Genomic DNA, 24491 nt, shown 5'->3' on the forward strand with positions numbered 1-24491 from the left:
GAAGTCAGGGCTGGAAAAATAAGTTTGAAGTCATCAGCACATCAACATAGAAATGGTATTGAAAACTATGAATGGCCCCGGCTGGTTTGGCTCAGTGGATAGAGCACCGGCCTGTGGATGGAAAGGTCCCAGGTTTTTGTTTTTTTTTTAATATTTACTTTATACTTTTTAAAAAATATATTTTATTGATTTTTTACAGAGAGGAAGGGAGAGAGATAGAGAGTTAGAAACATCGATGAGAGAGGAACATCGACCAGCTGCCTCCTGCACATCTCCCACTGGGGATGTGCCCGCAACCCAGGTACATGCCCTTGACCGGAATCGAACCTGGGACCTTTCAGTCCGCAGGCCGACGCTCTATCCACTGAGCCAAACCGGTTTTGGCAGGTCCCAGGTTTGATTCCAGTCAAAGGCACATGCCCAGGTTGTGGGCTCCATCCCCTGTAAGGGGGCAGCCGATCCATGATTCTCTTTCATCATTGATGTTTCTATCTCTCTTTCCCTCTCCCTTCCTCTCTGAAAAGAGATTTAGAAGAGAGAGAGGGAAGAGAAAGCCATTGCCTCTTTCCTTTGGCCCTCATGGCAGGACATCAAGTCCCACAACTTGAACAGAAAGCAAAGTAAAAGGGACACATGGACAAACCACCCAAAAATCAACAAGAAGAAAGCAACGTCAATACTGTCATCAGACAAAGTTCAAGGTAGAAAGGCCCCCACACACCTCTAAGCAAAATACAAATGTTATTTCGCAGAGGGACAAGGTTGCATCTGCAAAGGAAGATGTCCAGTGGCAACCACTGATTGAAAAGCATTCCCATTACCTTTTCACTACCAAGTGATGATTATTAAAAATGATTAATGAAGACAGTTTAGGCGATGCAAACGAACTGTTTAACTAACACGTCACAGAACACACAAGCTGCTTTTGGAGAACGACCAAATGAGGGTCGAAGGCAGGAAGCTTTTATTGACATTCTCACCTGAGGATATTTCTCGATTGATTTTTAGAGAGAGTGGAAGGGAGGGGGAGAGACAGAGAGAGAAACATCCATGTGAGAGGGACTCATGAATTGCTTGCCCCCGCCCCCCCCCCCCTCCCCCGCCTTCCGCACGGGCCCTGAACCATGCCTGCAACAGAAGTACACGCCCTTGACCCAAATAGAACCTGGGACCCTTCAGTCTGGGAGTCCACACTCTATCCACTGAGCCGAACCGCTAGGGCAGGCAGAAAGCTTTCCAAAATTTCTACATGTAAGATGTAATCTGGAAGTAATGAAAAATTAAAAAAACAAAACTCCAATACAAAGAACATGCAATGAGCGATTACATGATAAAAAAAATGAATCAATAAACATTTCTTTCCAGGATATTCCGCCAACCAAGCAGTAACTGATGACTCATTACCTAATTCTCTCGCTTGCAGCAGTCACACACAGCAAGCAACCTGCTTCAAGGACTAACCCGAACTCCATTTCCCATGATCCCCTTCGACCTGGTTTCCCATGAATCCGAGGGCTTCAAACATCTGCTCGTCGAGGCAGTTCAGCCCGCCCTCTTTCTCTTTTCTGGCCATTCAGGATTAGCCCCGCCCCCACGCGATCGGTTTCCGGATGCTGATTGGCTCAGAGCGGAGTCCGGGGGGCTGGGCGTGGAGTGACAGCCAGCGCGGGGGGCGTGGCCACGGCAGCTCAGAAGCTCTACCCGGGCGCCCAGGCACCATGTACCGCGCACTCCGGCTCCTCGCGCGCTCGCGTCGCCTCGTGCGAGTCCCCCCCTCGGCGTCCACCTCGACTCCCGGCCTCGGCGGTGCGGCCTCCCTCCCGTTCCGGCCCCCGGTCGCCGCCCGAATGGTGAGCGCGGGCTCCCTCGCCCCGGCCTCCCCGCCGTGACCTTCAGCCCTCGGCAGGCGGCCTGGGCGCCCGCGGGCGGGTGGGGAGGATTCCCCGGGGGGATCCCCGCGGAGGCCGGCCCTGGGCTGCGTGCCCGCGCGCGGGGGCATCGGGAGGAGGGTCTCCTCTGCTCCGGGCGCCTCCTCCAGGGCGAGGAGGGAGCCTGCACCCCGGTGAGCGCCGGGGCCGGAGGGCAGCTCCTGGCCCCTCTGGACGCCCCACGGGCGGGCCGGGCCTCTGCGTTTTGGGGTGTCCCGCATCGGCCGCTTCCTGCGGGTGCAAAGTCCCCCCCCCTCCCCCAGCCTAGGAGACCGTCCTCGGGACTGAGCCGGGTGGACGGGGTGTGGGGATCGGGCAGCCCCCGTCCCTGCCCGTCTAGGGGGCCTGGCTGGCCGGGCACTGGCCGGATACACTGATCTGAAATGGCCTGATTCCTGCGCGAGGCTGCGGGTGGTTCCCCCACCGAGTTTTTGTGGGACCCCGACGCCCCACTTATAGCCGAATCCCTCCTTTTTGTCCAGAGCGATCACTCGGGAGCGGAAAGGCCCCAGGGTCCAGGGGTGGGACGCTGGCTTGCACAGGCCCCTCTGCTCCTTGGAGGGTCCCCTTCCGTCCGTGCGCGAAACGCCCCTGGACACTTGCACGCGTTAGGAGGCGTCTGGGTGGTCAAGGGCCGTCTAGGAGGAGCGGCCGTTCTGCACGGTCCACGGGGCCGCCCCGTGTGCAGCCAGAGCTGTGAGTGCAAACCACGCGCTGCCACGCCAGGTTGGGGCGCACTTGGGGCCGATTGTCTGGGTGCCTCCGTGTCCGCAGGGACAAGGGAAATGCTTGCAGCTGCTCCGCACGCACGAGTGCGCCTGGGACCGTGCTTGGCCGGGAGCGAGAGCTCGTTCAATACTGTAAACGCTTCCTTGTGAGGGTTTTCGAGGCCAAGACATCTTCTGGTCCATAAAGGACAAAGTCAGGATGTTTTGTGTACCCCTGGAACTCCTGGGCTAATGGATGGTTTCAGTGCCTGCGTGTGCGTGGGAGGGGCCGGGCTGCGCACCCAGGCTGGCTGCCTGCCCTAGCTCTATATTCCCCAAAGGGTTTCTTCATTCTAAAAGGTTACAAACTGAGTAACTTTTAGACCATTTTCTAAAGTTTCTAGTAAAATAAGCAGGACCCTGAGAACATTGGATTGGCCAAAGCTTGACCAATAATAGGCATGCTGCTGAATTGGAAGAGGTTGTTTTTCCCTCAAAAGCTTTCTTGGTATTTATCATCTGTGTAGGGTGTGAGTTCTGCAATGTCTGTAACATCCTATATAATAAAGTGCTGATATGCTAATTACACTGCATGGCGGAACGACCTTCCAGGACGACCTTCTGGAATGACCAGTGGGCACAGCCGCAAGGCAGCTGGGGCTGCGAGGGCTGAGCCCCTTGCACGAATTTCGTGCATCGGGCCTCTAGTCTATAATAATAGATTTGCGTGAGAACAGTTTCTGGAGGAAAGAGCTGAAGAAGGGAGTAGAGTGAGAGTCACGATGGAATGTTTTGTCTCTGTGGTACTGACGAAGGCTTCTTTGCCCTTCCAGCTGATAGGATGTTATTGCTTCGGATGCCTGATTTATGTTCAAGCTCTAACAGTGTCTTATCTCCATCTTTAGGCGAGCCAGAATTCCTTCCGGGTAGAATACGATACTTTTGGTGAACTCAAGGTCCCCAATGATAAGTATTATGGCGCCCAGACCGTGAGGTCGACAATGAACTTTAAGATCGGAGGTGTGACGGAACGCATGCCAGTAAGTGCACTCTTGGGAATATTGGCTTATTTTGGGTGAACTAGGCTTTGTGCAAACGAGTCACGTTATGTCACGAATAAAATTTTACAGAGTTCAAATGCTATTATTGGAGACCTTGGTGAACAATACAATGTTTCTTTCATTAAACTGTCAAAGAACTTTCTAAATGCTATTATTGGATTTTTATTTGATAGAACTAAGTGATTCGTCTTTTCATTTCCACTGAGATTATTCGGATTTTTACTAGGATTTTGTAGTTTTTAAGCATTTCTAATTTCAATACTTAAGTTTTATTTATTTATTTTACTAATTGACACTGAGTTTTTTAAAAAAAACTGATTTAAAAGGGACTGACTTTTCTATAATATTATACTTTCTATGTCTCCTGGTGTCAGTTCCCAGCAAAGTCTACACCAGTGGTTCTCAACCTTCCTAATGCTGCGGCCCTTTAATACAGTTCCTCATGTTGTGGTGACTCCCAACCATAAAATTATTTTCGTTGCTACTTCATAACTGTCATGTTGCTACTGTTATGAATCGTCATGTAAATATCTGATCTGCAGGATGGTCTTAGGCGACCCCTGTGAAAGGGTCGTTTGACCCCCAAAGGGGTCGCGACCCACAGGTTGAGAACCGTGTCTGACATCTGATGGATAATATATATGTATGTGTTCAGTGCCACATGAATGATTTAATGATTAGAACACTTTCTGTCGTGTTTCATTAAAGCTAAGATGACATCAGTTAGAAGATGCGCCGGCATGTACCACTAAGAAAGAAAAGGGCTGTCAGTTAAAGTTGGGACATGTCATCGATTGTGAGGTGCACCTCGATTTCAGAAATGTTAAAGTGGAAAGAATTCATTACATATATCACATATCCCACTGAGACCAACTGGTGTGAGCAATAGTCACTGCAGAGTGCAGGATGGTCTAGCGGCTTAGAAGTAACCAAGGTTCGCCCAATGAGATAATGCTTAACAGTTATCTTTAAACATACTTTTATTTCACAGTACTTTTAGCTTCCATAGGTTAGCTCACTCCTAAGCCTTCAAGACTGGATCTGGACAGGTTCCTACAACTTGACAATAGGCAGCTGAATCTTCTGGAAGAAAATCTTTGCTATTGCCACCTGCAGCCAGCTTGGTGAGGGAGACAGACACAGGCTCAGATGACATGTGGGGTGACACGGGGCAGGCACTGATCCTAAAACATTCTCAGATAGTCAGCTCTTGGGATGAAAAAGGTCAGTCTTAGAGTTCAACCCCTGGCATTAAGGAGGTCGGTCCTAACCCGTACGGATAGGAGTAAGCAGGGCTCATGTTTTGATTTGCTGGCTTTAGCCAGCGAGGCGTGGGGGTTGGAGGTGCAGGACTTGATTTCAGCTGCTGCTGCTGCTGCAGGGGCAGGCCAGCTGTTTAGATTATGCGGCTGAGAATGATGGGCACTGGGGTATCCATTTTTTTCACATTTACCCTCATCTGGATCAATTCCCTGAACTTTATTAACTATGAAGCAGACTGTGTGCACTTGAGCTGAGCAGTATGATTAAACCTGACCCTTTGTACCTAAGGTCCGAAGGAAAACAATTTAAAATGATGACCTTCTAATGGGAGTACATTAAGGATAATGAGAGCCTTCTCTCCTCTCTGCAGTGACACATTTCACCGTTTTATTTTAATAGCAGCAGCAGCACGCTCTGTGCTGACCCTTCCTCCCTGGTGTGAGTCCACAAACACGGGGTCATCACCTCAGTCAGATGGCCAGAGTTGATTGGCATTCCCTTCCGACTTTGGCAATGGTTTAACCCGCCAAACGCCTGTAGAAATTTAAACTCCCGTTTGTTTTCAGCTTTTAAGTTTCTAATCCTATGTGCCATTGTCTCCATTCCATTTGGCTAAAACACTTCGAATGTTTTACTTTATTTTCTTAAGATTCAAAATAAGTAGATTCTGTTTCTGTTTCCTTTTCTGTTTGCCCTTTGTTTATTCTCCTTGGCCTACGTTTAATGTGCCTTATTCCTTACTTTTTTATTGTTGTTTTTCCACTCATTTCCCCGAGGATTGTGAGTTGTAGGACTTCTTTGTATATTTTAGATATTAACACCTTATTAGATAGGTGATTTGCAAGTATTTCTTTCCATTCGGTGGTTTGTCTTTTTATTTTGTCGATGATTTACTTTTCCCGTGAGGAAGCTTTTTAGCTTGATGTATTTCCACTTGTTTATTTTTGCTTCTTGTTGCCTTTGCTTTTAGAGGTGTTTTCATTGAGAACTTTTATGGTCTCAGGTTTTACACTCAAATCTGAATCCATGTTGAGTTCATTTTTGTGTATGGTGTAATCTTTTGCGTGTGGCTGTCCAGTTTTCCCAGTACCATTTTGCTATCTTTATTTTATTTGCCCTTTCTTTTCTTTTAAGAGGAGGAAAGGAAAAATGATAAGGTAGATTGGGATCCAGCAAGGGGAAATCATGGTGATTGCTGGTGATATGATTGAGCACCATTTGTTTATTTCATATCCTATATAATTAAAGCCTGACATGCTAAGTGTCCGACCGTTTGACCGGTTGCTATGACGTGCACTGACCACCCGGGGGCAGACACTCCGACCTGTAGGTTAGCTTGCTGCTGGGGTCCAGCTGATCGGGACTGGGCAAGAGGGGCCGGACACGCCCTAGAACCCTACCTCAGTCCCTCTCTGGCCCTGATGGTGCACCAGTGGGGTCCCTTGGCCTGGCCTGTGCCCTCTTGCAATCCTGGACCCCTCGGGGGATGTTGGAGAGCCGGTTTCGGCCCAAAGCCCGCAAGCCAGGCCCACCAGTGCACGTATTCGTGCACCGGGCCTCTAGTATGAAATAAAGCACTTATAGGTTATAATGTATTATAAAGATTAGGATGAATGGTACAGTGTATGTGTGTGAATATGTGTGTTTTTATGTACAACTCTTGCACCTGCATAAAATAATAATCTTAAATTTTCACACTAAAGTCGCAAATGTGAGATATCTTTCTGATTAATTTTAGATCCCAGTTATTAAAGCTTTTGGCATCTTGAAGCGAGCCGCTGCTGAAGTAAACCAGGATTATGGTCTCGATCCAAAGATTGCTAGTGCAATCATGAAGGCCGCCGACGAGGTAGGAGGTGATGTGTGGTTTCCTAGCGGCACCGAGCCGTGTCACCCCCTGGACGACGAGCTCTGGCGGGCGGACGGGGCACTGTGAATGAGTGAATGCATCTCAGGGCAGGGTGGCAGCATTATCCTTTGGTGAGGATATTAATTTGGTGCTTAATCTATGGTGGCGAAATTTGTGCATGATCGTATCCCTTCATTTTTGATTCTCTTGACTTTAACTTATATAGTTTAAAGGAAACTTTGAAGAGACACTGTTTAAATTTATATATTTTATTTCTTATTTTATATGTACACAATTCATTTAAAAACTTGTTGTTATTTGATAATCTGTATGGAGAAAGTAATTTCACTAACCCTCTAATAATATAATCTGAAGGAAGCAAAGATAACAGTTTAAAAACTATACATAATGTTGTTCATTGCAGTACCACTTACAATAACAAATTAGAAAGTATCCAACCATAACAGCTGCTTAAATAAATTATATGGTGATGCTGTAGAAAAATTTTTAAAGAATATCATAGAACAACCCTACCATATAAGAAGCAGTGGGGGAAAGGTAACAAAGTATATATATTTTGTGATCCTAATTTTGTTTAGAAAAAATGAACAGAAAACATGTGTTTTTTTTATATACATACATACATACTCCCATGGTTTGGAGTGGAACCTGGAAGGAGATGCCAATGCCAGTAGTCATTATTTCTGAGGGCTGGAACTATGATGGCTAACATACATTTCTTAGTTCTCAACATTTTCTATCCTGGTCTCCTATTATTTTTATAAAAACTCGGAAAAAAAGTTTTAAAGTGAACCAATTGTTTAAGGTCAAATAGATTTCTAAAGTGCATGCTGATTTAAAAAAAATTATCTTTATGCCGAAACCGGTTTGGCTCAGTGGATAGAGCGTCGGCCTGCAGACTGAAAGGTCCCGGGTTCGATTCCGGTCAAGGGCATGTACCTTGGTTGCGGGCACATCCCCAGTGGAAGATGTGCAGGAGGCAGCTGATCGATGTTTCTCTCTCATCGATGTTTCTAACTCTCTATCCCTCTCCCTTCCTCTCTGTAAAAAATCAATAAAATATATTTTTAAAAAATTATCTTTATTGTTGAAAGTATTACAGATGTCTTCTTTTCTCCCCCTTTGACTCCCCGACCTCGCTCTTGCCCCCCTCCCCAAGCTAAAACCCTTCCCGAAGATGAGGTTGAGCGCCCACTGTCTTAGAAAGTATACAGTCCCCAAACTAGCACATTAGCTGAAGGTATAAAACTGTGACGAAAATAGGGACAGATCTGGACTGTGTCTCTGCGCTTGGCCGTTGCTACTCATTGGACGTCTGTGCGCTCCCGTAGCTATTGGTGTACTCACTCCCAGTCACCAGGTCGTTGTGCTGACTCCACTGTCCGTCTGTGGGACGTCCCGCTGCGCACCGACACTGCACGCATCTGAACACTGAACCCTTCGCAGCCTGAGCAGGCGGCCCGTCTGCCTGTGAGTGGGGGAGGCAGTTGGAGAAATAGAAGAAAGAAGGCTTTGCTTCAGTTTAGTTGATTCACAATAGTTCATCTTTCACTTTATTTACTTATTTATTTTATTTTTATTTTTTAAAGTATATTTTTATTGATTTCAGAGAGGAAGGGAGAGGAAGAGAGAGAGAGCTAGAAGCATCAGTGATGAGAGAGAATCATAGATTGGCTGCCTCCTGCACACCCCCTACCGCGGATCAAGCCCGAAACCCGGGCATGTACCCTTGACCGGGATGGAACCTGGGACCCTTCAGTCCACAGGCCGACGTTCTGTCCACTGAGCCACACCGGCCGGGGCTCATCTTTCCCGTTTTAAAGTAACCGTGGTGGGACAGCCTCAAGCTGTGTGGTCCCGTCGGCCAGTCACCTCGCAGAGGGTCAAGTGAGTGCCTTGACCATAGCACTGCACACGCCTCCACCTTACTCGTAGCTGAGCACACTGGCTCAGTGAGTGTCGCCGTGCTTACTGTGAGCAATCCCTTCTGTCACCTCTGTTCTGCAGGTAGCCGAAGGGAAGCTGAACGACCACTTCCCCCTGGTGGTGTGGCAGACTGGGTCCGGGACCCAGACCAACATGAATGTAAACGAGGTCATTAGCAACAGAGCCATCGAGATGCTGGGAGGCGAGCTGGGCAGCAAGAAGCCTGTGCACCCCAACGACCACGTCAACAAGAGCCAGGTCAGCGTTTCCGCGCGGCTTCTCTGTGTTGGAAACGGAACAGGGCGCCCGAGATCCGCCCGATCAGCAGGCGCTGGCTTTTGGACAAGGAGGTTCATCTGCTAACATTCTCTATTGGAAAGGACGTCTGAGATGTTCTGATGTCTTTCCGGAATCCCGGGTCTAATGCCTTAAACTTCATAAAATCACTGTCAGGGGAAAAATTACTTAGGACAGCTGGATTTAGGATATATGTATGTTTTTTATTATTTTGGTTTATATTTTACACTCTTTATTTTGAAATAATTTAGATTTATACACATTGCAAAGGTCCTTCAAAGAGTTTCTGTATACCCTCTCCCGGCTTCCCTTAATCTTGAGCATTTTGTGTAAACCTGCTACACTTGCCACTCTCAAAGATAAGCATTGCTCTCTGCAGGCTGCATGAGGGTTGCTCTAGTTTTCGGCCGATGTCCTTTTTGTCTGCGGGATTCATCCTATCCCGTTAGTCTCCTCCACTTCACGGCCGCGTGTCTTCTGTCGCTTTCCACAGTAGCGGGCAGGCCCTTGGTCCTTTAAAACACCCGCTGATTTACTTTCTCGCACTAAGAGATGCTCCTGGTTCGTCCTGTATTTTCCCTGCCCCAGCCCCGCAAGCACCCATTCTCCCAAGGAACTCCTAGAGCAGCGGTTCTCAACCTGTGGGTCGCGGCCCCTTTGGCGGTCGAACGGCCCTTTCACAGGGGTCGCCTAAGACCATCCTGCATATCAGCTATTTACATGACGATTCATCACAGTAGCAACATGACAGTTATGCAGTAGCAACAAAAATAATTTTATGGTTGGGTCACCACATGAGGAACTGTATTTAAAGGGCCAGAAGGTTGAGATCCGCTGTCATAGAGGGTCAGTTCCCAGTGCTGCAGTCCTAAATATTTTGGCAAGTCGCATGATTTCTTAGACAGCTTGGCTTTCCTATTTTGTTATTTGGTTAATCCTCACCCGAGGATATTTTCCCATTGATTTTTAGAGAGAGTGGAAGAGAGAGGGAGAGACAGAGAAACATCAATGTGAGAGAAACACATCTATTGGTTGCCTCCTGCGTGCACCCCAACCGGGGCCGGAGATTGAGCCTGCACCTGAGGCACGTGCCCTGGAGTGGAATCGAACCCAGGACCCTTCCGTCCGTGGGCCGATGCTTTATCCACTGAGCCAGACTGGCGAGGGCGATGGCTTTCCTGTTATGAAAGTGGTGCCCTAGCTCAGAATTCTCCGGAGGTTTCACTGATGCCGAAATGTCTATGAGAGACTGTACGTACCGTGTAGCTGTCAGGTATCATCGCCATCCTCACATCACTGTGAACGGTACGCCTCTGTCCCCTGCTGACCTTCGTCGGCGGGTAGGTGTGCTGATGGATGAGGTGCCCATTGCAGGTGGGATTGGCACAGTCCCTGCAGGGAAGCAGGCTGCTGCTCCTCTGACCTTAGACTTGGCATTGAGCACTGAAACTTTCCGAGTTTCGAGTAGTCATTTAGGGAGGTTTTTATTTCCAGTTCGGTGCTGTTGCCTCTGCTCTAACAGCTGGCCTGTCTTTGGAAAACCTCCCGCAGAGCTCCAACGACACCTTCCCCACGGCCATGCACATCGCCGCCGCCATGGAGGTCCACGAGGTGCTGCTGCCGGGGCTGCAGAAGCTGCACGATGCGCTCGAGGCCAAGTCCAAAGACTTCGCCCAGATCATCAAAATCGGGCGGACCCACACCCAGGACGCAGTGCCACTCACACTTGGGCAGGTAGAGGGTGCGCTTAGACTCGATTCACGTTGGCGGGCGGGGCCCATGGCCAGCAATTCCTCACCAAGTGACACTGGCCTCAAAGGCCAGGTGTGTAACAGTTCAGTGACAGGCTGTTCTGCATTCACCAGTCAGCAGTGGTTCTTAGTTTCCTTTTTAAAAAAAGATCTTTATTGTTGAAAGTATCACGTGTCCCCTTTTCCCCCCAGTTCTATTTCGTGCAGTTAGAGTAACTTCTACGTCATTAGGAAATTCTATATTCTCACCGTGTGGCCTTCTCTTTCCAGGAGTTCAGTGGTTACGTTCAGCAGCTGAAATACGCCATGACGAGGATAAAGGCTGCCATGCCCCGGATCTACGAGCTCGCGGCCGGGGGCACCGCCGTGGGAACCGGGCTGAACACGAGAATCGGCTTTGCCGAGAAGGTGGCCGCGAAGGTGGCCGCGCTCACAGGTCGGGAGATGTGACTTCCTGTCCTTTCCTTCTGCTGGTCTGTGTCTGTACGGGGTGTTCTAAGGCCAGCGGAGTCTCTCTCTGTTGTCTTCATTCATGCCAGTCCACACTCCAGGTTTCCTGACCAAACAGGCCTCTGGCTCTGCTCCGGGTGCTCAGCTCAGCCCGGCCATCTCGGCCACCTCTCGGCTTCAGCGCCCTGGGCCGCACGGCCTCCAGGAGTTGTCACCGGCCTTTCTGGTCCGATGGCCTGGAAGATACTCTCCCCAGTGGGGGAGGTTGGGGTGGGGGGGGGCTGTGACATTGCTCCTTGCCTGGGTGTGGGCAGACCAGACTGGGGGTGGCAGCACTGCATTCGGGAACATCTGTGCTCCCCTAGTTCCCTGTTGGAGTGCGCCCCTTCTTTGGTTCGGCAGATGAGCAAGGTTGTCACCAGCTCCTCCCCCTCCTTCGTCACAGTCAGATTTCCGGTGGCTGAGCCCTGCAGAGTCCCCTGCAGTCCCATGGTGGGAGGTCAGAGTAGAGGCTCCAGCAAAGTGACCTACAATGCTGGGGCATGGAACCAGAGGCTCATGGGAGATCACCGTGTAGCCACTTCTCTCACCCCTAATGCAGTCTGTTCTGGTGCAGGGGTGCGTCAGCCTCACCCTCGTCCTAGGATCCGCCAGGGTGTCTTGTGCTTGAACAGTTAGTTGTTCTATTCCGGTGAGGGAGAGCAAAGTCATGGCCAGCCTGTCCCTCTTGGTGACGTCACTCCTCCACGCAGTGAAAATCCGCCAGTGCCAGCTTTGTTACTCTTGAAAGGTGTTTCAAATACTTATTTTGAAAACAGGCAGAATCAACTCTTGGTTGAGAGATTCATTTGAATGATAAATACGTTATGCAGATGGACAGACTTGATTTTCCCTGTGGCATATGCTGTGAAAATCCTCTGAACTAAGGCCCTTTCGAATTCTGTCTTCTCTTAGTAGAGCTCTGTACTCTCCATAATGGTAACTACTATTGGAGCCAGGTTATCATGTCCAGAAAATTCTTAAGATGCAGGTGTTAGCAGAGGAGTAGGGTAGAGATAATTGGACAATGCTTACGATGGCTTAGTAGCGAAATTTGTTTTTTAACCAAGAAGAACTGCATTATAATACGTAGATCTTCAAAATTTTGAACACAGGACAGACCGACTGAGATGGTCCCATTCATTTTGGCTCCCTCGTTTCTCCGGGGGTTCGTGGGCCCTGGGGCTCCGTGGGCCCTGGTGGGAGAAGAGAACAGAACAGCCTGAGGTGGAGGAAGACTGTCCTAGGAAAGGAGTGTCAACTGAGCAGAGTGACTTTTGCCTCCTTCTCACCTCCCCTCGAGTAGCCAGGCATCACACGTGTTTGCAGCGGGTGGAGTTTTCTCTTCATGATGTTTCTCGTACTTGTTTTTCCATCCTTTAAATGTGCTGGAATTGTTGATTCCACTCCTTGAGGACCTTTTGAAGATATGTAGACAAAACTTTAGTCTTAAGTACACTTCTACTTGTTTATTTTTCTGAAGTGAAGTTTTCTGTTGTGTCTGGTTTTCATATGCTGGATGTTCTGTTCAACTTGCTGACCTTAGGAAACCACGCCCTTTCGCCTGCTGACTCACGTGGGCTGTCACCCCCTCTTCCCCCAGGCCTGCCTTTTGTCACAGCCCCAAACAAGTTCGAAGCCCTGGCGGCCCACGACGCGCTGGTCGAGCTCAGTGGCGCCATGAACACGACCGCGTGCAGCCTGATGAAGATCGCCAATGACATCCGGTTCCTGGGCTCCGGGCCCCGCTCAGGCCTCGGGGAGCTGATCCTGCCGGAGAACGAGCCGGGCAGCAGCATCATGCCAGGTACCTGCCCCGCCGGGCACCGTCAGCGCTGGTCCTCGCAGAACCGGGCATCCCTGTCCTCAGAGCCTGTCCCCTCTGGTGAGGGATCCCAGGATCTCAAAGATGGAGGGGGCGTGGGCGGCACCCTTGTTTCAGATGGTCGTTGGGGCCACCTGTGATCAGGACTCCAGGGGCCTCACTCCGTCGTGTAGGAAGAAAGCGTTTTAGTGAGGAGCATGCGTACTGGTTCCCACACTGGAGAATGTGTAATAGTCCTGCCTTCCGCAGTCCAAAGCCAGGAGAGTTTAGCGCAGGCAGGAGAGGGATCCGCGTGGGTTGGAGAAGAGGGGATGTGCCAAACGCCTCCTTCCATTTCTTGCTTTTGGGAAGTCATTTGACAGACGCACATGATGTGCATTGAAACCAGCGGAGGAGCGTGGCAGTGCCGTCAGATGGCCGTAGCTGGAGCACAGGGACATTTAGGAGTGACTCGTGAGTGGACCTGGGACTGGAGGAATAGCTGGTGGCAAGCTGACTGCTGCACCGAGGTGAAGGTAGAGCGTATGTGCTGATCCCAGGAGCAGGTACCGAAGCTGAGGTAGCACCACGTCAGGTGACAGGATCAGATCCGTAAAGGCCTCTGTAGGTTGGACGAAAGCCGACAAAGTGACTTTTGAGAGTGAACAAGAAAGACCCGACTGCACATTCTTTTTGACTCTTGGCAAGTACAGGATGAGAAGAGACCTGACTTCAAAGTATTTCATGTTGAAAAATGACATGAGTTCAGCCGATTGCCAATTTAAGGCAATTGCCTCAAAAAGAGAAATGCAGAATTACAATAAAGTCTTCCCAGTGCGTTGCATTATCTCAGTCAGAGGGGTTGGGGATGCGTGTTCACACTTGAACTTGTCAGAGGAGGGGGGTTCTGGAGAGTCATGTGATGAATAGGAAAATTCCAGGTGAGTGTCACCATCCTCTGAGCAGCCCCTGCGTGTGGTGAAGTCCCTCTTGTATCCGTGTTCCCACGGCAGCCTGCACGGCTCCGTCTCTCTTGGCATTGCCAGCGCGCGCTCCCCAGCCTCCAGTTCTGCGCTGGTGGGTAGCACCTTTCTTACCCACCATTGTGTATTCAGTGCCTGGCTCTGCAAACGTTCTAGAATGAATGGAAGCCATGCAGATGGAGAGAACTGTATTCCGCTCTGTTTAACTCATTACTCACTAGCCATTGAATGGTTCGGTGTGGCTACCCACCTTCCTTTCTCTGGTTGGTTGGTTTCCTTAAATCGGCACCGATGGTGGGGCCTTGCTGTATTACGTCTCTTTCTTCATTTAATGAAGTTGGACTCCCTTCCGGTTTTGATTATTTGACGTAACCCTAACCTTCACGGGGCTCGAAGCCGTGCGTGTGTCTGATCGGAGTCCCCCGGTGGTTTTCTTGAAGGCAAGGTGAACCCGACGCAGTGCGAGGCCATGACCATGGTGGCCGCCCAGGTCATGGGCAATCACGTCGCTGTGACCGTCGGGGGCAGCAACGGACACTTTGAATTGAACGTTTTCAAGCCAATGATGGTAAGTGAGCTGTGCGTTAGGGTGTGGACAGAGGGCTAACCGTCTTGGTTTTTCTTTCATGAGGTTTTATAGCTCTCACAGCAGGCAGCTGATGATCTGATCAGCAGTTGGAAGTCAAGTATGTATGATCATTGGAGGGTTGATCCTGGATGTTCAATGAGGTGACTTTTAAGCCTCCTCAGTTTAAACAGCCCTGCTCAGTCCCGGCTCCCGGCGCTGCTTCCTTCTTCCTTCTTCCCTTTCTGTCTTTTTAAAGGAGTGACGACCCTCTGAGGCCCCTCCCGCCACACTCACTCCTGCTCTTGATTGTTCTCGCAGTCACTGTACCTCCACGGCTCTCTCGCCCACACCCCCCTGACTCTTCCTCCTGCAACACCTTCGCCCTGGTCTCTGCAGCATTTCCTCTCCCTTTCCTTCGCCTCTCAGCCTCCCTCTCACTGGCCTCACCTCTTCCACATGCTTTGCAAACATCATCCTGTCCCCTAGCACTTCTTCTTCCTCTTTATGAAGCTGGAACAGGACGGCATCATCTCCTCCTTTCCCCGGCTGCAGATAATACAGCTGGCGTCCTACAAGCCATTTATTCATGTAAAATGCTGTGTCTACAATCTGGTGCAAAGTCTGCTTTTAGTTTGATAAGAATGCACAAATGACAACATTACGTAGATTGTGTCCTGGCCTGTGTCAGGCACTGCAGTGCTGGCGACAGAGCAGTGGACAAGGCAGGTTGGTGGTCCCTGTGGCGGGGACCTTCTAGGGCAGCGGTTCTCCACCTTGGCTGCACATTAGAATCACCTGGGAATCTTTTTAAAATCCTGATTTCTGGGCCTCGTCCTCCGGAAATTCTGTTTCTTTGTTACTCATGTTGTGGCCCCACCCCATCACAAAGAAACAGAATTTCCGGAGGATGAGGCCCAGAAATCAGGATTTTAAAAAGATTCCCAGGTGATCCTAATATGCAGCCAAGGTTGAGAACCGCTGTTCTAGGGGAACAGGAAGGAGACCCAGGCCCATAGCTTTGTTTTCAGGTCACTTTGCAAACAGTAGACCCTCGGGCCTGGCAGATACAGGTCCGGGCAGTAATGTCTGCTCATCTCTGTTTTTCTTTTAAACAAAATCCCTTTTGTCTTTAGTAGAAAATAAGTCGAGAAAATCAACATTTGCTCTATCATACTCATTATCGCCAAGTGAATGAATCGTGAAGTTCTGTGACTTCTAGAGTCCGTTGTTGAGAGTACAATTTTCAGACCCTGGGGTTTGAGACCAAAGGAAATTAGGACCAAAAGAAATTAGGACGTGGATACATATCCTAATACATGTTGGGATGTTACCAGAAAGAAAGAAAATGCTAAAACAAACCAATTGATTTTATACTGTTTTTATATGTTGTATGAAAGGTTATTTGAAAGTGACTCTGGAATATTTGTTTTGTTAACCATAAAAACACGTGTGATTGTTAAGAGCTGGACGCCCTGATTTCCTCGCACACGTGCTGAACTCTGACCTCTGCATCTCTGCTCCTTCCTCCCTCTGCAGGGAAGAGCCTCCCCCCCCCCCCCCCGCCGCTCTGTGCGGCCTCCCCCCCAATGGGACTTCAGTCCTGCAACTGGAATTCATTCCCCTTCTCTGAGCCCTACCATTTTATACCCGTGCTTCATAATACCACAGGCTAGCTTGTATTGTAGTTATTTGCATTTGTTACTTATTCCTCTTTTAGATTTCTGTGCCCTCAAATGTTTATTTCTTTCCTATTTATTGTCCTGGCACCTTAAAAGTTGTAGGGGTGCTGTCTGTGTATTGAGTTCCGTGTTCTCTGATGAACCAGTAGATAATACTATGTTGTTGGACGAACATAGCGAGGCTCACTAAGTCTCTCTCCCTCTCGTAGATTAAGAACGTGCTGCACTCGGCCAGGCTGCTGGGGGACGCGGCAGTGTCTTTCACAGAAAACTGTGTGGTGGGAATCCAGGCCAACAAAGACAGGATCGCCAAGCTGATGAACGAGTCCCTGATGCTGGTGACTGCTCTCAACCCGCACATAGGTAAGGCGAAGGGAGCAGAAGGCCATTCTGAGTTCAGAATTAAAGAGCTAAAGCCATTTAAAATGCTTATAGACAGCAGTTTCCTTTCCGACATTGTCTAAATCGAATCTTCTAGAATATTTGAAAGTGTGTTGTAAGACACTTGATATGACCTATGGTATCAGTCTTTCAAAAACTTGATCGATTATTCTTCATTTTACAGCGGGGCCTTGACTTAGGAGTGTCCGGACTAACGAGTTTTTTGAGATACCAGCTGTCTCTCTCGGCCGATTTTTTGCATTGAATTGATAGAGTAATTTGAGTTAATGAGCTCCTTAACGAGCTCGGTCTCGGAACGAATTAAACTCCTAAGTCAAGGCCCCGCTGTATTTGAAAATGTGGTCAATTCAGAGGGAGTAATTAAACATTTCCGTCTCAGTGGAATCAGGTGCGCTGTGTTCTAGGCGCTGGTCGGAGCCTCTCCACCAGGTGGCGCTGGCGACCAGCAAAGGGAGCGAATCCGTTTTCTACCTTCTCCACCTGCTGGCCTGCGCTTCGGTTTTGTCTGTTCAATTAAAAAAGAGGAAGTTACCAGTAGAAGGAACAGGGTTATTCGTTGCTTTATTTTGTCTAGAACCATGGCTTTCGTGTTGCAAGCCTTTTCTAGAATTGTGACTATTTCATTATGTAGATTCAGGCTGTAGACCTGGGTTGCAGGCTGAGCACAGGGTCCCCATCCAACCCCCTGCTGGCCCCGTGGGCTCTGGGGGCCTGTGGTTACACGATGACGCGTCAGCCCCTGTCCCACCCTCCCCTGCTGCGCTGAGTTTCTGTCAGAACAGATTCGGATGCAGCCGTCTGGCATGTACGCTCACTGCTCGCCAACACCCTTCTAGAACCCTGACCACCCAGGGCTGGTTTTATATCTTGGCGTCGCATCCAGCTTTCATTTCAGCCTTAGAGAGTTAGAGCCCATCTGCCTGCCCAGGTGGCTCTGGGCCCAATCGGATGGCCACCCTTCGGTGCACTGTTGAGAGCACAGTGCAGTCCCCCCAGCGCCTGGCTGGTCCCCCCAGTGCCTGGCTGGTCGCCCACAGCGACTGGTGAGCCCTGCAGCACCTGGCCTGGCGGTGCTGCAGCACTGAGCTCGCTGATGCTGTTACAGAGATACTGTTTCTGGTTAAGCATGTTTGAAACCACACATTCTCCTCCTCAGATGTGCACTCTTATGTCTTACTGCTATATTGCATTTTTGTTTTTCCCCTTCGTACAACATCTGAGGGAGTGGGCAATTTCAAGTTAGGAACAAATACATTGTAGAAAGTGAGTATGCTTACGTCTGCATTACATAAGAAAAGTAAAGATTTTATTCTATATAAGAAATGACAGCTATTAGGATAATCACTGTTAAATATTCTTCAGATGAAAAACTATTACTCCAGAGCACGGTAGCACCCATGTCTAGTAAGTGATGATGGCCTTTTGCTTTAGAAAGCCACCCTCACTTCTTTCTCTGTGTCGCCTTTCTGCTTTTCTTCAGGGTATGACAAGGCAGCCAAGATTGCTAAGACCGCACACAAAAATGGGTCCACCTTGAAGGCCACCGCCATTGAACTTGGCTACCTGACAGCCGAGCAGTTCGATGAGTGGGTGAAGCCCAAGGACATGCTGGGCCCCAAGTGACCTGAGTGAATTTATAATAAAATCTGCGCCATAAACACGAAACAGCCTCATGTTTTTTAAACAAAACTGGGTAAGTGTGGACGGAAGCTGCTATTGAACTTGACGACAGCAGAGTTTGGACCGTTCATAAAACCCCAGGACATGCAAAGTCCAAAATGAATTTAAAAAGCGAATAAAACAATTGTATAAAATATGAAAGAAAATAGACTCTTTTATGTGAACTGACGTGTGTATTGCAGTTGGATCTGATTTTGTGTGTTTGTCACTCATATGTTTTATGAGAGAAGGCTTTCATCCGAACACTGTTGTGTGTCTCAGCCACCAAGAAGGTCATTTGTGGACAATAATCGGGTTAATCGAGGGTATGGACCCCAGAAGGAACTGTGTCTTTTAACAAGAAAAACGTGGTTGGTGAATGTTGAGGTTTTTCTGAGTAACCCTGATCACCCTTTAGGTAATTATAATTTGCTCTGTATTGTGTCACACTTGTTTGGATCTGTGGCTTTTATGAGTGAACAAAGTTATTTTATTGTCCTTATTTTTAGGAGGAGATTCACAGCTTGGCAATACTTCAAATGCCAATGATGTCAAAATTCTTGAATATTTTCCCTTTCTGGTGCCTGATGAGTCACTGGACTATCATTCTGTCCCAAAAACATTCTGCTGACACCAGTCTTAGTCACAAAACCTTACTGTGGCGGGGGGCAGGGAGCAGGGTCTGGGAAGAAATTGACACACTAGGAAGAATCTGGCTTAATTTTCACATTGAATTATTACCCACATTTTAAACGCAAATTTATTTTAAAGTAGATTTCCAAATCTAGCCAAGCTCAACTGCCCTGTTATCGTGCTATCCCCAGATGCATAAAAATACCTCGGCTGTCAGGGACCTGCTGTTTAGATGCTATGGCTTTACAATTCAATTTTCTTTTCAGCGGCATGATGAATGGGGATCGGGCGGATTATCCTACAGGAAGACTGAGTCCACTCATTGAATGGAAGCCCTGATCAGCATTTACACAACAGAACCACAGGGTTGGAAAACACCGAAAGCTCACCTGGAGCAGTCCCTTATTGAAATAGGAAACTCCCAGGAACAAGGCTCCCCTAAGCTTTCCTGGGAAGCAGATAGACAGACACTAAACGGTGATTGATTAGTCAGTCATTTGCATTAGTTGAGCATTGCAAACCGTTGAAAAGTCTAAACAGAAGATCTAGTTTTCAAACAAGATAAATAGCTCCAATAGTTCTCTGAGAATTAAAAGACAGAGTTTCCCACTCGGCCGGCATGGCTCAGTGGTTGAGCATCAACCTAGAAACCAGGAGGTCATGGTTCGATTCCCGGTCAGGACACAAGCCAGGTTTTGGGCTCGATCCCTAGTGTGGGGCGTGCAGGAGGCAACCAGTCAATGATTCTCATCATTGATGTTTCTGTCTCTCTCTCTCTCCGTCTCCCTTCCTCCTTGAAATCAATAAAAACATTTTTTAAAAAATTTAAAAATAAAAGATATAGCACATCAAAGTATAACACAATATTGTGACTTCTGTTTCTCAATGGCAAATGAATTGCAAATGAATCACTTCAAGTAGAACTAACTCTGTTTTGCACAACATCTTAGAGCTGGGGCGGCTAAGGGTTTGATAATGAGCAAGGAAGATGACCTGAATGCGGAGAGCCATCCACCTGTCCCCTTTATGAATAAACAAATCCAAACCCCAGGAAGCTAGTGCAGAATAACTATACTATTTAACAAGCCTTCTTACAGAAATGTATTCAACACGTACTATATCTTTAGCTCTTCATTAGGCCTAAGGGTAAGATAAGACAGTCTTAAAGTAAAAAATAAAGAATTTCTGAGGGCATCGTGGGAGACAAACACAGCTTGAAAAATATCAGAAATATCTTACTCAGAATGCTGCATAATTTAAAACTTAACGAATGTTTCTTTCTGAAATTTTCCATTTAGTCATTTTGGACCTCAGTTGGCTACAGGTAACTGAAACCACAGGAAGTGCTCTCCCTTCCTCTCTGAAATCAATAACAATATATATTTTTAAAAATCCACAAAGAGGACTTTTTTGCCCAATTTAGAACGATTCCAAGGTCTAGGAGACCAGGGTCCTGGTCTTGTCTCTGTCATTAAAAGGTGTTGATCTTAGCCAGGCCATTAACATTTCTTTTTAAAAGAAATATGTTTTTATTGATTTCAGAGATGGCACCGGGGAGAGAGAGAGAGAGAAAGAAACATCAAGGATGAGAGAGAATCATCGATCGGCTGCCTCCTGCACGCCCCCTACTGGGGATCGAGCCCCACAACCCGGGCATGTGCCCTGATGGAGAATTGAACCATGACCTCCTGGTTCATAGGTCAACACTCAACCATTGAGCCGAAGCAGCCAGGCCACGCCGTGAATATCTCTCATCCCTGTTTTCATCCCCTGTAGAATGGCTCCTGCTAGCTCGACATTTGAATCTAGGCCACTCGGTGGAACAGGGCCGGGAGCTGCCGGGGTAATCCACACACAATGACGTTGCTCTCTCTCCTCTCTCTCTCTCTCTCTCTCTCTTTCTCTCTCTCTCTGCTCTCTCCTCTCGCTAAGCAGCACCCAGGCTGTTCCCAAATAGAAAACGCTGCTGAGTAATTACAAGCCTGCAGCGCCCCGGCCAAGCTCCGCCGTGGGGTTTGCGATGACACGTGTTACAGATTTGGCTCCACCTTGGGCCTTCATGTGAATAGAAATGAAAGACTTCTGAGTTTTTGAAAAGAAGTGTTTCAGCTTTGATTTGCCTCGGAATTATACTTAGAAATAAGGGGGAGCTAGCTCCGTCTCTTAGGCAGCCTCCAACTCTCCATCTGCCTGCTCCCCCACCCCATCCCTACTCCCCCCTCCCCATCACCCCTTTCCCCTTCCCAACTCCTTCCTCCTACCACCAGGCCACGGAGCATTGTTCCCCTGGCCCCTCCTCCACGCATCTCCCCAGGCCTCCAGCTTCTGCACACACGTCTATACTCTGCAAACTACCTTCCCCACCTCAAGCCACGTGGAAATTTCAACTCCATCCCTTCACACGCACACACACACACCCCAGCAAGCAGGCGAACAATACTCCAAGCATCTTAGCTAATATCACAAGCCAGTAGGCCCCCTTCAGAGTCCACTATGAAACCCTCGATTTTGTTTCCTGTGGTCGTGGTGTGTGAGCAAATGAACAAAGTCAGAAAGACGGCTCATCTTTACTCCGTGCTTGTACGCGCATGCTGTTTATCATAGGATGATTATTATTATTTTTAAATGTTATTATATTGTTTAAAGTATTACACCTTTAAGCAAGATGGTGGCATGAGGAAAGGCATTTTTTTTTAAATTGACTTTTTAGAGAGAGGAAGGGAGAGGGAGAGAGATAGAACCATCAATGATGCGAGAGAATCATCGATTAGCTGCCTCCTGCACGCCCCACACTGGGGATCGAGCCCGCAACCCGGGCCTGTGCCCTGACTGGGAATCCAGCCGGGATCTCTTGGCTCATGGGTCAATACTCAACCACTGAGCCGTTGAGAGAGATTAAAGGTGAATCGATGGAGGAAATCAGAATATATATATGATCTTATTTTAGTAATAACACTTACCAGAGCTAAAACAGCAAAGATTTCAGTTATAAATCATTTTCTATCCCCAAAGAAAGTTGGAATTAATTTGGTTATGCTTTCTTCCGTTCCAACAGCTTGCTCAGGGACCCGGCCCTGTTGCTTAAACCTGGTTTGGCGCTGACCCCAGTGATGCTGTACATTTTATTAAATACATAAATCTGGTGTTTTCTAAAGCACTGCTTTAGAGGAACCAACCGCCTCAAGTTCTTCGTGTACTTTTTAAAGGAAAAGAACTTTGGGGAGTTCTAAGAATATATTGGTCTTGATTAGAAAATAATACTTGGCCTGAGCCGGTTTGGCTCAGTGGCTAGAACGTCGGCCTGGGGACTGAAGGGTCCCAGGTTTGATTCCGGTCAAGGGCATGTACCTTGGTTGCAGGCATATCCCCAGTGGGGGGTGTGCAGGAGGCAGCTGATCGATGCTTCTCTCTCATCGATGTTTCTAACTCCCTATCCCCCTCCCTTCCTCTCTGTAAAAAAAAAAATCAATGAAATATATTTTTAAAAATAATATTTGAAAAAAAATAATATTTGAAGCATGGACGTGGGTGGTCACAGCCTTAGAAAGGCCACACCCAGCCCCCCCCCCCCTCCACCCCACCGGCACTGTCCAAATTCCCTGTTTATAGAGAAAAATCTCAGGGTACCAGCTCAGAGCATCTTCTCCCGGCCTCCCCACGAGAGCCCCGAGTCAGGGATGAAAGTCAGATGGTCCCACAGAGGGTTAAGCTGAAATGGACTCATCCTTCCGCACTTGAAAAGAATTACTTTTTCAACACGCAGTTAAAAAAAGAGTGCCTTACACTTGCCTGGAATTTCTACTTTACAACGTGCTTTTAAAAATACCCTCTCATTGAATTGCACAACAGTTTGGCAGGAAAGGACTGATATGTCTATTTTGTTGATGAGTAATAAGAGCTGTTATCTCTATCACACTCATTTCGTGCCAGGACCCAGGCCAAGCACGCGCTTCATCCTCACAGCCACCTCACGGCGTGTGGGCTGTTCTTATCCCGGGAATTCACGGATTGAACGTTAGGCTCAGAAAAATTAAGGAATTTGCCTAGGATCAGGCGACGAGTAAATGGAAGAGTGGAGATTTGAACTCGCGGCTTGGACTTCGTGTTCTTCGGAGTCACGCCGCTCTAAACCTATGGCCTTCCTGTCATGTTGGCCACACAATTTTAAAGTTATCTGTGTACTGTTGTACGCCCATGTGCATGAAAACATATGGAAAAAAGAAATTCAGGAAGAGAATATGATAAAAATAAATGCAAATAGAAGCTCTTTTTTTGTTTTTTTGTTTTTTGAAGTTCATTGATTTATTTATTTATCCTCACCCGAGGATATTTTTCCATTGATTTTTAGAGAGAGTGGAAGACAGAGGGAAGACAGAGAGAGACATCTGTGTGAATGAAACACATGGATTGCTTGCCTCCTGCATGAGCCCTGACCAGGGCCTGGGCCAGGGTGGAGCCTGCAACTGATCATGTGCCTTTGACCGGAATCGAACCCGGGACCCTTCAGTTTGCAGGCCGACGCTCTATCCACTGAGCCAAACCAGCGAGGGCCAAATAGAAGTTCTACAGTTTCTCCTCACGCCCTAGCAGACTACCCTGTACACCTCATAAACTTAATCTTGCTGAGCCCCTATAGGGACTGTGCAGATGAGGAAACCAAAGCCCATTGTGTCTTGGTAACTCATTTATTTATTTTTTAGATATATTTTTATTGACTTCAGATATCAGAAGGGAGGGGGTGAGATAGAAACATCGATGATGGGAATCATGGATCGGCTGCCTCCTGCAAGTCCCACACTGGGGATGGAGCCACAACCCGGGCATGTGCCCTGAGCGGGAATCGAACCAGTACCTCCTGGTTCCTAGGTCGATGCTCAACCACTGAGCCACGCTGGCCGGGCTCATTGTTTTAATTTGGCAATCTAAGGGCAAAGAGGTCAGTGCCCCCGACTAAACAGTCAGGGATTGCATGCTTTTAAGAAGTCTGTGTCCCACTGGCTGAAAATCGCTGCAGTAGAGAAATGAGCGAAGTAGAGGCAGCCAAGTGTCTGCATTTTAGATGACGTGACGGGAGGGAGCAGCCATCGTCTGGGTCAGATCACCTGCAGCGATTTCAAGGGCTCTGGGAACTTAGGACATACATCTTTTAAGAGCTTCCACGGGATTGTGTTTCTTTTGCAGAAAACCTTGCGATTCTCCCCTTGCAGGCCCAGACCCAGGCCTTTTGGGCTCGGCCCCCTGCACGGCCAGGGTCACTGGGCTCTGTGCCGCCTCCCTCCCTGGGAACACCAGGCAGTTCCATCTGCGAGATGGAGGCTTCCTGGCTCTCGGCACAGCCCTTGACTGGAATCAAACTCAGGACCCTTCAGTCCATAGGCTGGTGCTCTATCCACTGAGCCAAACCCACTAGGACCACTTCTAAATTCCAATCATCAACAGGTAACTCCAAGCGTGCATTGGCTGTGTTTACA

General features: G+C 48.3%; 1 protein-coding gene across 1 annotated transcript; it reads left to right on the forward strand.

Annotated features, from left to right (window-relative positions):
• The first annotated feature begins 1698 nt into the window (after positions 1 to 1698).
• On the forward strand, positions 1699 to 18393 carry FH (fumarate hydratase). Its single transcript, XM_070401137.1, has 10 exons — positions 1699 to 1850; positions 3541 to 3675; positions 6698 to 6808; positions 8837 to 9013; positions 10604 to 10786; positions 11074 to 11239; positions 12896 to 13099; positions 14520 to 14647; positions 16536 to 16689; positions 18209 to 18393. The coding sequence occupies exons 1-10, from the start codon at positions 1719 to 1721 to the stop codon at positions 18349 to 18351; spliced, it is 1533 nt and encodes a 510-aa protein (XP_070257238.1). The 5' UTR covers positions 1699 to 1718; the 3' UTR covers positions 18352 to 18393.
• Positions 18394 to 24491: the final 6098 nt, after the last annotated feature.

Source organism: Myotis yumanensis, unplaced genomic scaffold (assembly GCF_028538775.1).
Source record: "Myotis yumanensis isolate MYYU_CA2020_CCGP unplaced genomic scaffold, mMyoYum1.0.hap1 SCAF_22, whole genome shotgun sequence".
NCBI lineage: Eukaryota > Metazoa > Chordata > Mammalia > Chiroptera > Vespertilionidae > Myotis > Myotis yumanensis.